Source organism: Delphinus delphis, chromosome 2 (assembly GCF_949987515.2).
Source record: "Delphinus delphis chromosome 2, mDelDel1.2, whole genome shotgun sequence".
Lineage (NCBI taxonomy): Eukaryota > Metazoa > Chordata > Mammalia > Artiodactyla > Delphinidae > Delphinus > Delphinus delphis.
In genome coordinates, this window is record NC_082684.1 from 88,776,985 (window position 1) to 88,790,770 (window position 13,786).

Genomic DNA, 13,786 nt, shown 5'->3' on the forward strand with positions numbered 1-13,786 from the left:
TAGAGAACTTTTTTCTAGCTTACATAAATCAATCAATATTCTTTTGAAAATATTAAAAAATTTACCAAATCATTTCCATTCTTTGTTTACACTTTCCTATCCTATTTACAATGTGAGGGTACTGCTGAAATCTAGCCTCAGTGTGTCTGTGTCTCTGATTTTTTCCCGGATTCAGAGTTCTGTTTGTTTGGAATGTGTCCCCCAGGCCCCACGTAGACTGGTCCTTGCTCCTTCTCCAGATTTAACCTGATTCTGTTCTCTTCCTTGTTCCTACTCCAGTACACTGGCCTCTCATTTCCTCAAATACTTTGGCCTCCTTCTTCCCCAGGACATTTGCACATGCTGCTTCCACCTCTTCCCCTAGCTAACTCCTGCTTATTGTTAGCTTAGAGATGACATCTTCAGACAAGCCTTCCCTGATCTACAAGACTAGTCAGGTTCCCCCTTGACATGCCATCACAGCATTCTGTGGTTTAGTAATTGTTTGTGTGATTATCTGGTAATGTCTGTCTTGCCCACTAGACTGAGTTCCTGGAGGGGTAGGAACTGGGTCTTTCTTGTTCAGCGTTGTATGTCCAGGACTTAGCACAATATCTGTCACACAGAAGGTGTTCAGTAAATCTTTGTGATCAAGTTGTGCCTCAGTTTCTTCATCTGTAAAATGGTACTACTAATAATACCTACTTCATTGGGTTGCTGTGAGGATTAAATGAATTAAAACATAAAACATTCATAACAGTGCCTTGTACAGAGTGAATGCTCAAGAAATGTTGCTGTTATTAATTTTTAAACAATACATGAAATAAACAAATGGGACTTAATTAAACTTAAAAGTTTTTGCACAGCAAAGGAAACCATAAACAAGACAAAAAGACAACCCTCAGAATGGGAGAAAATATTTGCAAATGAAACAACAAAGGATTAATCTCCAAGATATACAAACAGCTCACGAAGTTCAATATCAAAAAAACAAACAATCCAGTTAAAAAATGGGCAGAAGACCTAAATAGACATTTCACCAAGGAAGACATACAGATGGCCAGGAGACACCTGAAAAGATGCTCAACATCACTAATTATTAGAGAAATGCAAATCAAAACTACAATGAGGTACCACCTCACACTGGTCAGAATGGCTATTATCAAAAAATCTAGAAACAATAAATGCTGGAAAGGGTATGGTGAAAAGGGAACCCTCCTGCACTGGTTGGTGGGAATGTAAATTGATACAACCACTTTGGAAAACAGTATGGAGGTTCCTTAAAAAACTAAAAATAGAACTACCATATGACCCAGCTATCCCACTACTGGGCATATACCCTGAGAAAACCATAATTCAAAAAGAGACATGTACCACAATGTTCACTGCAGCTCTATTTACAATATCCAGGACATGGAACCAACCTAAATATCCATGAACAGATGAATGGATAAAGAAGATGTGGCACATATATTCAATGGAATATTACTCAGCCATAAAAAGAAACGAAACTGAGTTATTTATAGTGAGATGGATGGACCTAGAGTCTGTCACACAGAGTGAAGTAAGTCAGAAAGAGAAAAACAAATACCGTATGCTAACACATATATGTGGACTCTAAAAAAAAAAAAAGGTACTGATGAACATAGTTGCAGGGCAGGAATAAAGATACAGACATAGAGAATGGACTTGAGGACATGGGGTGGGAGGGGAAAGCTGGGTGAAGTGAGAGTAGCATCGGCATATATACACTACCGAATGTAAAATAGCTAGTGGGACGCAGACGCATAGCACAGGGAGATCAGCTCCTCGGTGCTTTGCGATGACCTAGAGGGGAGGGAGGCTCAAGAGGGAGGGGATATGGGGACATATGTATGCATATGGCTGATTCACTTTGGTGTACAACAGAAACTACCACAGTATTGTGAAGCAATTATACTCCAATAAAGATCTATTAAAAAAAAAGAGAATACATGGAAGAAAGGAAAAGGAAAGATTTATTGAGTATCCGCCCTGCGCCCGCGGAGTATTTGACTGCTGACTGATGGAAAGCAGGTTTACAATCTGTGAACACACGCTGATGCTTTTCTTTTTCTAAATTATTACGAGACATCTATTTAGTAGATGAGCCTGGAATTTTGAAATGTTTAAACATCCTATTTACTAAATTGTTAGTGTCCGAATTTACCTCCCCCCATCCCCTGTATAAAATTAGAACACTTGCCCATATTTAGCCTTCCAGCGGGGTCTGCACTGTTCTCTGAAATTGCTCAAAAGTTTTGTCTACAAGTTTTTGCAATTCCTTAGAGTTAGGTCATCTGGCCTGGAAGCCTGAACTCATTCAAAAGACTTGAGGCTTTCTTGTGTTGTTTGCTACTTTAGGGTTTATTCTCCCTTATTTATTTATTTTTTTCATAATCTCAAGCATGTCTGTTACTAGTCCTTAAAATAATCAATATTATGCTCTAATAGAACCATCAAGGCATGCACAAACCAATGGCTTTTCTTGCTGACAGTGTGCATATGTCTTAGCTGTAGGGCACCACCCCCAGACCCCATGCCATCTCTGACCTCACACCCTGAAGACGCAACACAGTTCACTCAGCCATTTAATGGGCCTGGTACACCTTCCTACAGACCAAGGAATTTAAGGGCACCCAGTCTCTGTGGGTAGGCAAATCATACAGGTGAAGATGTATATATTATCTGTCTACTTTGATGAACTGTATTTTTCACAAGCAACTGAAATCAACCATCCACCTATCCTTTCATCCAACAAACATTACCAACTTCCTCACTTTAATTTAGTGACTGTGCTGGATTCTAGGACTGTAGAGAACAAGACATAACCTTTATCCTCTAGGAGCGTTCGACGTAGTGAGGAGAACATTGCTGCTGTATAACACAAGTGCTTCTCTATTTGGTACAAGACTGTGGCAGTCACCACCTGTGGCTCCATTCTGGGCTCCTGTCACGGCAGTCATTCTCCAGTTTTCTAGGCAAGTCCTTTCACTTTACGTCCTTCTTGCTTACACTCTTGTGCTTCAACTTGTCCAACTTCTGATCCTAAACCCCCATTTCCATCACAATAAACATGGATACTTTTGCCTGCGGCGTGGATAAGCACAATGCCCATATTTAAAGAGAGGAGTTTTTTTTTTTTTTTTTTTTTTTTTTTTTTTTGACATTTTCTCCTTGGTAGATGTTTTTTTTTTTTTTTTTATTAACATCTTTATTGGGGTATAATTACTTTACAATGGTGTGTTAGTTTCTGCTTTATAAGAGAGGAGTTTTAAATTCCAACCAGATCATTAAACAAGATCAGGTAGGTTATATCACACACATCCTTTCTAGTGGCCCTCAAAAGAGCGGTTTCTCAGTTACAATATTGATCCAATTCATACGACAGGTCAGATTTGCTTGGGATTCACAAGCTACCAGATAGCTTTTAAAGAAAGCTGATTGTTTTTAGAATATTACTCAGCCATAAAAAGAAACGAAATTGAGTTATCGAAATTGAGTTATCGTGAGGTGGACGGACCTACATACAGAGTGAAGTAAGTCAGAAAGAGAAAAACAAGTACCGTATGCTAATACACATATATATGGAATCTAAAAAGAAAAAAAAAAGGTCATGAAGAGCCTAGGGGCAGGACAGGAATAAAGACGCAGGCGTAGTAGAGAATGGACTTGAGGACACGGGGAGGGGGAAGGGTAAGTTGGTACGAAGTTAGAGAGTGGCATGGACACATATACACTACCAAACGTAAAATAGATAGCTAGTGGGAAGCAGCCGCATAGCACAGGGAGATCAGCTCGGTGCTTTGGGACCACCTAGAGGGGTGGGATAGGGAGGGTGGGAGGGAGGTGCAAGAGGGAGGAGATATGGGGATATATGTGTATGTATAGCTGATTCACTTTGTTATAAAGCAGAAACTAACACACCATTGTAAAGCAGTTATACTCCAATAAAGATGTTAAAAAAAAAAAGCTGATTGTTTTAAGATTTGAAAGTCATCCTCCCACTCTTCAACATGAAAAATATTGTGTTAACACAAGCACTAGGGAAGCACTGTGGCCTCTTTGCGGTCGTTCTCCACTGTGTAAAAATACAGGCGTCTCCAGCTCCCAGAGGCCAGGCAGGTTATACAATATTTGTGAAGCAGTGAGGTGTGAGGCAGCAGAGAACGGTGGGCATGATGGCAAACTGGAGCGTGCATCTCTGCCTGCTGTCCTGCGCACTACCCACAGCCCCAAGTCAGTCATGTTAAGAAATGGAAACGCAGTGTTGGCCACACGCATTTGGGGCCTGAGTCAGCCCTTGGGCTGCCACTTTTTGGGTCCTGGTCTAAAATGTCATTTTTTGTGTGTTGCAGATTTCCTACAAATATCTTATCATTGCTCTCGGAATTCAGCTGGACTATGAGAAGGTACTGTCTTAAGCTACTTTTATGTTACACTGGCGTCCTTACGCTACGATCAAAACAGCGTTTAGTTGCTTTACATTCATTTTGGCAAGAAAGAGTATTAAGCAGTCCACTTCTAGTTTTATTTCTCAGCAGTCTTTTTATGGTTTGGAAAAAGTCTTCTCTAAGATTCTGTCAATGATCATGATATGTTCTAGCTTTGAACTATCATCAGAGTTCGGCGTGTCCATGGCCTGATGGTAATTCTTGCAAAATAGCCACCTTTTCCACACTTACAAGAAAACTACCTTTCTCTGTACGACTTAGTTGGTTATATTACAGATTAAATTTTCCTTTGAAAGTAAGATTTAGATTGTGAATTCCTAAGCAGACTTTAAGGGTAGAATACCAGCAGTTAACTTATCAGGAGCTGGAAGGATGTCTTGAGTTTTGTTGCATAGAGCTGGGGTTTTTGGTATGAAGTGACCGACACAATATAAATGCTGCCCTAGAAGTTCCTTAGACCTCCCTTTTCAGTGAGCTAGAGAGCCAGATGCCTTCTGACAATTGTGAGATTCAAATTTATTTTCCTAAAACATAGTGGGGTGAGTTAGTAATTATGATTTCCAGGAGCTTACTGGGGACTGTGGATAAGTAGCTGAAGCACATAAAGCATTGTGATGACCAGGTCACAAGTTTCAGGAATGCGGTCCAGGTGAGGGCCACGTCTGAGTTGGATCAGCAGGGTCTTCGAAGTGTGTTTCTGTGTAAAAAACCAGAATCGTGACATGTCCAGGCTAGGGTGTCGTGAAAATGACCTGGGGACGACAAGCTGTGGAGGAGACTCTATGGAGAATGGTGCCAGTTATAATTTCTGGGACGTCCGTGCCTCTTAAAAAGCCCACCAGAGTTGACTTAGCAAAGACAGCCCATCTCCACCATCCTGTCACCCCGACAGCCCAGTGCCGTGAGAGGAGGAACTGTTTGAAGAGACCAGTGCTGAGAGTTCTTAGCACCCTCTTGCAGTAAACCGAGAAACAATAATATTTAAAAGTAACTGTTACTATGCAGTCTCTACTATGTACAGGGACCATGCTAGGAATCTAATGCTGACTCCTCACAACTGCTTGTGAGGTAGGTATTTTTATCTCCTCTTGATAGATGAGGAAACTGAGGCTAAGAGAGCGTGAATAACATTACCAGGGCTACTGTGTTACTTAGCAGTCTTTGCAGATACTAGAAAACTACCCAGGTTAGTGTAAACAAAAAGGGATTTCTCTGATGAAGATACCAGGGTGTTTGGATCTCGGGGGCAGGAATGTAGTTGGGCCTCCAGAAGGGCTGGATCTCTGATCTGGGCTCTGTTGAACCGCAGCAGCTTCCCTCTGCCCAGCTGCCTCCGCCTCTTTCCCCCACCAGCTCCCGAGGGGGTCTCTGCAGCGCCGTGTCCTGCTCGCTGGTCTGCTCAGTGCAGTAGGACGGTCCGCAGCTCCCGGCGCACAGCCTGTTATCTCATCTCAGACTTTCCCGTCTCCTCCTGCTTCAGGGTTCCCAGAAGCAACTTGGATTCAGTGGCGTCATAAACTGCCCTTTACGACCAAGTCTCCTTAAAAGGAACTTGGTTACCCTTTTCCTTAGCAACAACTTCTTCAGACTAGAGAAAAACGATGAAGGCAGACTTGCTGTTTGTTTGTCTCTTGGACACTGAGTTTTTCTTTGGGAGCCGGGAGTTATGGAGGTCCTGTGGGAAGAGCCACAGGCAGTGGTCAGGGGCCTCGGTATCTAGTTCTGTAAGAGTCTAGGTGGGTCTCTCAACCTCGCTCTTCAGTTTCCTCGTCTGTGTCTGTGGGTCAGTAATATTCCACCCCCTCCCTCAGAGGGGTATAGTGAATAGAGTGAATATAAACATAGATGTGAAACTGCAGAAACATTAAAATGCAAGGTGATTTTATGGTAATAAATGGTTACTGTTGTTGAGACTGAGAATATTACAACTACTTAAACTGCAGCAGAAGATATGGTCAGTAATCAGAGGAATAGTTGCTCTTAATGTTGGATGCAATGGAGACCATAGGACTCTGTTTCCTTGAGACCTGAGGAATAGGTGTTGGGTGACTCTGCAGGTGGGTGCCCTACAGCCAGGAGAACAGGCTGGAGAACAGCCTGGGGAGGTTCTGAACGACCAGGCCGTCTTGATGACTGTTTTTGATGGTTCCCTGCTTGTGCCTGAGTCCCTTAACTCACTCCTTTCCATCTTCATTGCATTGTATGAACCTTCTAACATTTAAGACAGGGACCCAGTTAATCTTCCTGGCAGGAATACACTAATACTTACAAAACACTACCACGTAAGTGTCATTTTTCTAATCACCTTACACGCTTGGTCTCCTTTATTCCTGCCAACAACCCCATGAAGCAGTTACTTTTATCCCCATTTCACAGATGCTGAACATAAGCTTCTCAGTGCGCATCAGAATCACCTGCAGGGCCTGTTAAAACAGATTTCTGGGCTGGCCTCTGAGTTTCTGTTCCAGTAGGTTTGGGGTGGGGCCTGATAATTTGCATTTCTAACAAGTTCCCAGGTGGTCCTGTTCTGGGGACCACACCTGAGACCCACCAGCTGATTTATTGGGTAATTTACACAGGATCACAGTGCTTGTACGTGGAAAAGCTAGGACCCAGGCTGGGTCTGTAGGGTTCCCAAGTCCATGCTTTTAATTTCCTGCCTTTGCGGCCTTTACCAAGAGCTGGGCCTGGTCCAGCCTGATACAGAGTAATTTAATTTTGTTAATCACTGACAGTATGGCTCTTGGTTCTGCCTGTTGTTCTTTTTCTCCCCAGTAAGGCAACGGGTTCTCTGAAAAGGAAGTAATCCTGGCTTCTTGTCCTCACTCTGATGGTGGGCAGAGATAGGTTCAAATCCTGGTCTCCAGGCCAGGGAGGCCGAGGGTTTCCGCCGGGCCAAGCCTGTTCTGTGCTTTGACAGGTGACTGCAGACACCACAGCTCTGGGCTTAGCAGATCCCTCAGCCACCTCCTGCTCCACTGTGTGTGAGTCCTGGGGCTAATGATTGTGCTGAAATACTTGAGAGGTTGTAGAAATGGCAGAGAACAAGGACTCTAAACACAGGCTCCATTTGCACTTTTGTTAAATAATAATTTCTTTGTGTGCTTTGTTGCAGATCAAAGGCCTCCCTGAAGGTTTTGCCCATCCCCAAATAGGGTCCAATTATTCAGTTAGGACGGTAGAGAAGACATGGAAAGCTCTGCAGGACTTTAAGGAGGGCAATGCCATCTTTACCTTCCCTAATACCCCAGTGAAGTGTGCTGGAGCCCCGCAGAAGATCATGTATTTATCAGAGGCCTATTTCAGGAAGGTATGCTTCTTTTCCAGGGACAGAGACAAGGAGGGCAGAAGGGATTTCGTTTTTTTTTTTTTTTTTTTTTTTTTGCAGTACGTGGGCCTCTCACTGTTGTGGCCTCTCCCATTGTGGAGCACAGGCTCCGGTTGCGCAGGCTCAGCGGCCATGGCTCACGGGCCCAGCCGCTCCGCGGGATCTTCCTGGACCGGAGCACGAACCCATGTCCCCTGCATCGGCAGGCGGACTCTCAACCACTGCAACACCAGGGAAGCCCGGGATTTCATTTTTATCCATGTCAAAATACCTTTTTTGTTTTTAAATTTTTATTACATATGTACAAAATTATGTAATTGGAAGTTTACAAAATAGAAAAAAAGGAAGAAGTCACTCATAATCCAATTGCTTTGGTATAGCTGCTGTCATCAATTTGACATGTACTTCCATTCTTTTCACTATACATATTTTTTTAACAAGGTTATAATCATACTGTACATACAAATTTATATGTATTATATGTTATTAAATAGTCTTTGTAATATACTTTTAAATGTGTGTATAAAAGTCTACTGGTGATATATGTTAGAGATTGTTTAAATATATCCGTGCACTTGCACAATTAGTTGCACATTGTTCATGTTTGTACATAATAATATCCTCAGCTGCTCCCGCTCAACTTCAGTGTTATGAATATTTTTTGGCTCTTATTATATATTCTTGGATGTATAATAGGCAAACCGCCAACTCTAAAGACAAAAAATTGTTCACTTAGAACTTTGGACCTTAGTGGAAAGAGATGTTTGGGTGAGGATTCTTTCTCAGCGTTCCTCAAACAACTTCAGGTGTCCACAGCTCAGGTACACCTGGTGAGAAGCTGTGGAGAAGCTGCTGTCGCCCTCCTGCCCATGTGTGGGATGTCACAGTTGGTTTACCAAAGCACGGTTTGACTTGAGACAGTGACAGGATTCAAAGCAGCCTCTGGTTCTGTAAAGGGACAGGTGGGCAGAAGGGGAGGGGAAGGTGGGGCTGAAGAGGTGTTGAATGTGTGCTTGGAGGCTGGCACTGGGAAGGCCTTCCCCTGGGTTATGTAAACCTGCCCCAACCCTGTGGGGTGGGCAGTTAAGGAACAGGTCCACCATCACTGCTGTTTCTAAGAAAAGGTCGCTCCTGGGTCATGAGAATTCCAGGTTGGCACAGCCTTTTGAGGTTCTTACCCACCCATCTTCTTTCAAATAGTGTGATCCAGGTGAGCAAATCCTAAAAGGAGCTGAACAAAAGAAAAGAGTCAGAGGTTAGCTTTCTTCCCTCCTGGAATTCTCTTTGCATAACATCTCCCAAGTCTTACATGGCCTGAGAGGAAGGTTCTCTTTCAGGTGCCTTAAGATCTTAGGCACTTGGGAGGATACCAGCCTCTCTGAAACATATGAACAATACTAGAGCGTATGAGCCAAGCGGACGGGAACTTTGTTTTGTTCACTTCTGTCCTCTCAGCACCTAGAATAGTACCGGGCCAACTCTAGGACCTCATTAAATGTTTACTGAGTGAATCAACAAATGAATATATGAATAAACAATTCAGTTCTATCTTCCCTTGGGCTTGACTTTCAACTCTGGCCCTCTTTGAACAGGGTCCACCTCAACACCTGAATCAAGTTGCTCTTAGTTGCTGTGTCACTGACAGAAAATGAGGAGGCAGTGGATTGGTCCACAGCTCACCCACCAGTGCATAGTGATGGAGAAAGCTGGCGGGGTCTCTTCTGAGGGTTTTAAGTCTTGTCTAGGTTAAAAAGAAAAAAAGGGTGGCCGGAGTAATACTTTGATGTTGGTTGTTTCCATTCTTTTCTTTTTCTCAGACAGGGAAGCGATCCAAGGCCAATATCATTTTCAACACTTCTCTTGGAGCAATTTTTGGGGTCAAGAAGTATGCAGATGCCCTGCAGGAGATTATCCGGGAGAGGAACCTCACCGTTAACTACAAGCAAAACCTCATTGAAGTCCGAGCTGATAAACAAGAGGCTGTTTTTGAAAATCTGGACAAACCTGGAGAGACCCAAGTGATTTCAGTGAGTGTGGAGGTGAAGCTGTCAGCTGAGCAGTGCCATAGATGCAGGCGACGCTGAGGCCCTCACTTCCTTGTCCATCTTCATCATGTGCCTGGGAGGCTGGTTACAGTGAGCATATTAGGGTTGCAACAGGGGAGACGGTGGACCAAAATGGGTGGGGAAGAGAAAGAGATAAGAGGCTGTGTCTATGGGAGGTGAGGAGGGTTCAGCTACCGGTACCAAGTGAATTTTTATGCTATTTTGTGTGTACTTCCTTGGCATTGAGTCACTTGAAGCTGCCAAAAATATTTTACAACTTCACTTCTTGCCTAGAGTTTAAGAAAGGCTCCTTAAATGCAGGATTTGGTGATTGTCTCAATCTATGGTTTGTGAGTCAGTCCTGCTTGTGGGCAGTTCAAGAATGATGGGTATCTTTCATCTGTGGGAGGGGTTGTCTTTAAACATCTTTCACCTGTGCCTGAAAGGAGATGCTTAAAAATCCTTGAAAGATCTGGTGGCGCCACATCCTGCTTGGAAAGATCTAGCCTTTGTATAGGGACTTGGCTTCTATGTGTCTGTTTCTTCTTCTGTGGAGTGTGGGACTAGTACATTAAGAACAAGATGTAAAGCCATCTGGAGAAGATGCATGGAAGCATCACTTGTTTATTGTCATTCTGGCAAGAGCTGTTACTAATGAGGAAACAGTACATAGAGTCACAGTTTATTCATTCAGCATTTTTAGAGGAATGAAGGAGTCCATAAAAGGAAATTTTGAAGTGAACCAAAGATGAATTTTGTAAACATCAAAACTTCACACGTTAAGCTTCCTAGTACACACTCTTTTTAAAATGTATTTCACACATCTTTCCTTTCTTAAATGGCATGTAATGACTATCATTTAAAATGCTGCTAATGACTCAAGGTCATATTTTTAAAAACTTTGAGTTAGAAATAATCTCAAACTTAGAGAAGTTGCAAAAATAAAAATTGTGCAAAGAAGACTGTATACAGACTTTACCTGGATTCACTTATTATAGAGTTTTACTCATTGACTTCACTTTCTGTTTCTCTCTATATGTAAGTATAATGTAATGTAATATAATATATTTTCCCAAAGCATTTAAAGGTGAGTTATGTACATCGTACAACATGGTCCTTTACCCCTAAGTATTTCACTGTAAATTTCCTAAGAGATAGGAGTATTCTCTTATATAACCACAGTACAGTTATCAATTCAGTACATTTAGCATGGATACAATATTTTAATCTATGAGTTACAGTCTGGTTTTGTTGATTGACAAGTAGCATTTGTTAGTGCTATCCCCTCCAGGACAGAAGCTGGTGTAATTGCCATGTCTCTTTAGCCTCCTTTAATCTGGAATGTTTCCACAGCCTTTCTTTGTCTTCCATGACACTGACATTTTAGAATAATACAGCTCCCTCCCACCCCACTTTTATTTTTTAATAGAATGTTCCTCATTTTGGGTTTGTTTATGTTTTCTTCTGATGAGTTTCAGGCTCTGCTTTTTGGACTGAAATACCGCATAAGTGGTGTGTCTTTCTAGGGCTTCACATTGGAAAGCACACAGTGCTCATCTGCCCCTCCCTGAAGATGTTCATTTTGATCTCCAGTCAAGATATGGTCCAATTTCTCCACTGTATAATTATTATTCTTTTTCTTCCTTGCTAATAATAAGGAGTTTGGCGGGGGTGAGGGGGGTGCAATTTCAGACCATGCAAACACCCTACTCAGTAAAGTTTCCCACTAGATTTAACATCCATTGATGATTTTTGCCTAATCCAGTCTTTACTATGATGGTTGCAAAATGATGTTGCGGTCCAGCATTCCCTCCACCTTTACTGATAGACTTGGCATCCTGTCAGCAAAAGCCCTCTCTTCTCAATTAATTAATTATTAGTATGAACTCATGAATTTCTGGTTTTTCCCCCAGTGGTTTATAATTCATCCCTGTCCTTAATTATTTTGGTGCTCAAGTTGTCCCAGATTTGGTCAGTAGGAGCCCTTTTAGGATGGCTCCTATGTCGTTGTGACATGTCCCCATCATATTTTTGAGCACTTCCTTGCTTTCTGGTGTCACAGTATGTCTCAGGCTCATCTACTTGCCCCAGCTCAGGGTCATAATTTTGCATAGCTCTTGCAGAGTTATGCTCTTAGGGCCTACTGGGTTGTTTAGAGCTAGTTATCACCTTACAAAAGAGTCTCAGACTACTCTGTTATTTGCTGTTGTGTGTGTCCACTTTGTGGTTTTCCGGTTTTCTTTTTTCCTGGCTGTAAGGCAGTTGTGACTTTGGAAGGTCCCTCCAGCTTCAGCTCTTTTAAATCGCTATTTCTAATTTTTTATTGGCTGGAAAATGAGATAGCCAAACTCATTAAATTTTATGGAAAGTAAAAGCAAATAGGCTATGTGTGAGGGCCCACAGCATACTTTTATGAGCAAAGTGTATGAGCTTGAGTGCATGGACTTAATTTTGTTATTTGGGCCTTTTTACTTTGGTTCTCAGCTGTGCTGTGGATAGTTGAGGCTGCAGATAGGGACTTGCATAAATAAATGGTTATGGTTCTTCTAAAGGGTTTATAAGGAAAGAAGATTATTTGTGCCCTTTTGAAGTATAAGATTTTAGGTAAGATTTTCCCTCCAGACCCAATTCCACTGTTTAAAATACGAATTTCAAAAAATCGACCAAAAGTCTTTAGAGCAATGGCTCTCAGCCCTGGCTGCACATTGCAATAACCTGGAGAGCTTTTAAAATGTGCTGATGCCTGGGTCTAACCCCCAGGGATTCTGGTTAATTGGTCTAGGGTGTGGACTGAGGATTGGGAATTTCAGAAGTTCCCCTAATGATTCTCTTGTGTAACCAGGATTGAGCACCATGCTGTAAAGAATTAAATGTACCCAAAAGCCTATAGTCTCTGATCCTTCATAGAGAGCTTGTGAACTGGTCCAAGTCTCCTATGTTTATAAATATCTAAAATTTTTTTTTGGCGATATGTGGGCCTCTCACTGCTGTGGCCTCTCCCGTTGCGGAGCACAGGCTCTGGACGCACAAGCTCAGCGGCCATGGCTCACGGGCCCAGCCGCTCCGTGGCATGTGGGATCTTCCCGGACCAGGGCACGAACCCGTGTCCCCTGCATCAGCAGGCAGACTCTCAACCACTGCGCCACTAGGGAAGTCCTAAACTTTTTTTATATCATGGAGTCCTAGAACTAGATGAGATTTTGGAGATTGTCTAATGTAGTGCATTTCCTTATAGATGAGGAAAGGAAAGGTGAAATCGCTTTCTAAGTAATAGCATTTCATTTTTCATTGTAAATGAACCTGTTCCTTCAAGCCAGAGCTTCTAAAACTATCATCTACAGGTTTCATATGTCAGAATCACTAGGGGATTTTGTTAAAGTGCAGGTTCCTGTTCTTCTCCCACACCTACTGGATTGGGATCTGGGGGTGGTGGGGCCCAGGAACCTGCATTTTCCACAAGTCTCCCAAATGCTGCTTATGAACATTAAAGTTTATATTCTCAATAGATGATTTATGTTAATGAAGGATAACCAAGTTATTTATCAGATTCAGTTTATGGAAATAATGGATAAAGAACAAGCTACAACTGAATGCTAATGTTAATTTTCAGCAAATCTATAATGCAAACCCCAGTAGTTCTTTTCTCAAGTAAAACTTCATACCTTTATGATGATTATGTGGAAATATTTAACCTTCCTTCTAGAAAAGATGTATGAAATTCATGTGTATTTGTGAAATTCAAGCACAGTAACTTTAGCAAGGTTTAGCCCTCAGCTAAAAAAAGTGGTCTGGTTAACTGCAGAAATACAGACATGGCCTTAATAATTTGGTGGATGACGGTTCTTGACCGTTGCATCTGCTGTCCTGCAGACATGGGCTCAGTCTCCATGTAAATGAACAGACCCAGCCTCAGGGACCCAGGCCCCTAAAGAGCCTCCCAGAGTGCTTTGCAGAACACTGCC

The 13,786-nt window shown here is 42.3% G+C and overlaps 1 protein-coding gene across 1 annotated transcript in view; it reads left to right on the top strand.

Moving 5' to 3' along the window:
- The window catches only part of SQOR (sulfide quinone oxidoreductase), a 46,124-nt gene that overhangs the window by 26,942 nt on the left and 5,396 nt on the right, over positions 1 to 13,786 (top strand). Inside the window, exons 4-6 of the mRNA XM_060005171.1 lie at positions 4,356 to 4,409; positions 7,567 to 7,761; positions 9,597 to 9,806. Of these exons, the coding sequence (XP_059861154.1) occupies positions 4,356 to 4,409; positions 7,567 to 7,761; positions 9,597 to 9,806 (459 nt within the window). The remainder of the gene's footprint in view (positions 1 to 4,355; positions 4,410 to 7,566; positions 7,762 to 9,596; positions 9,807 to 13,786) is intronic.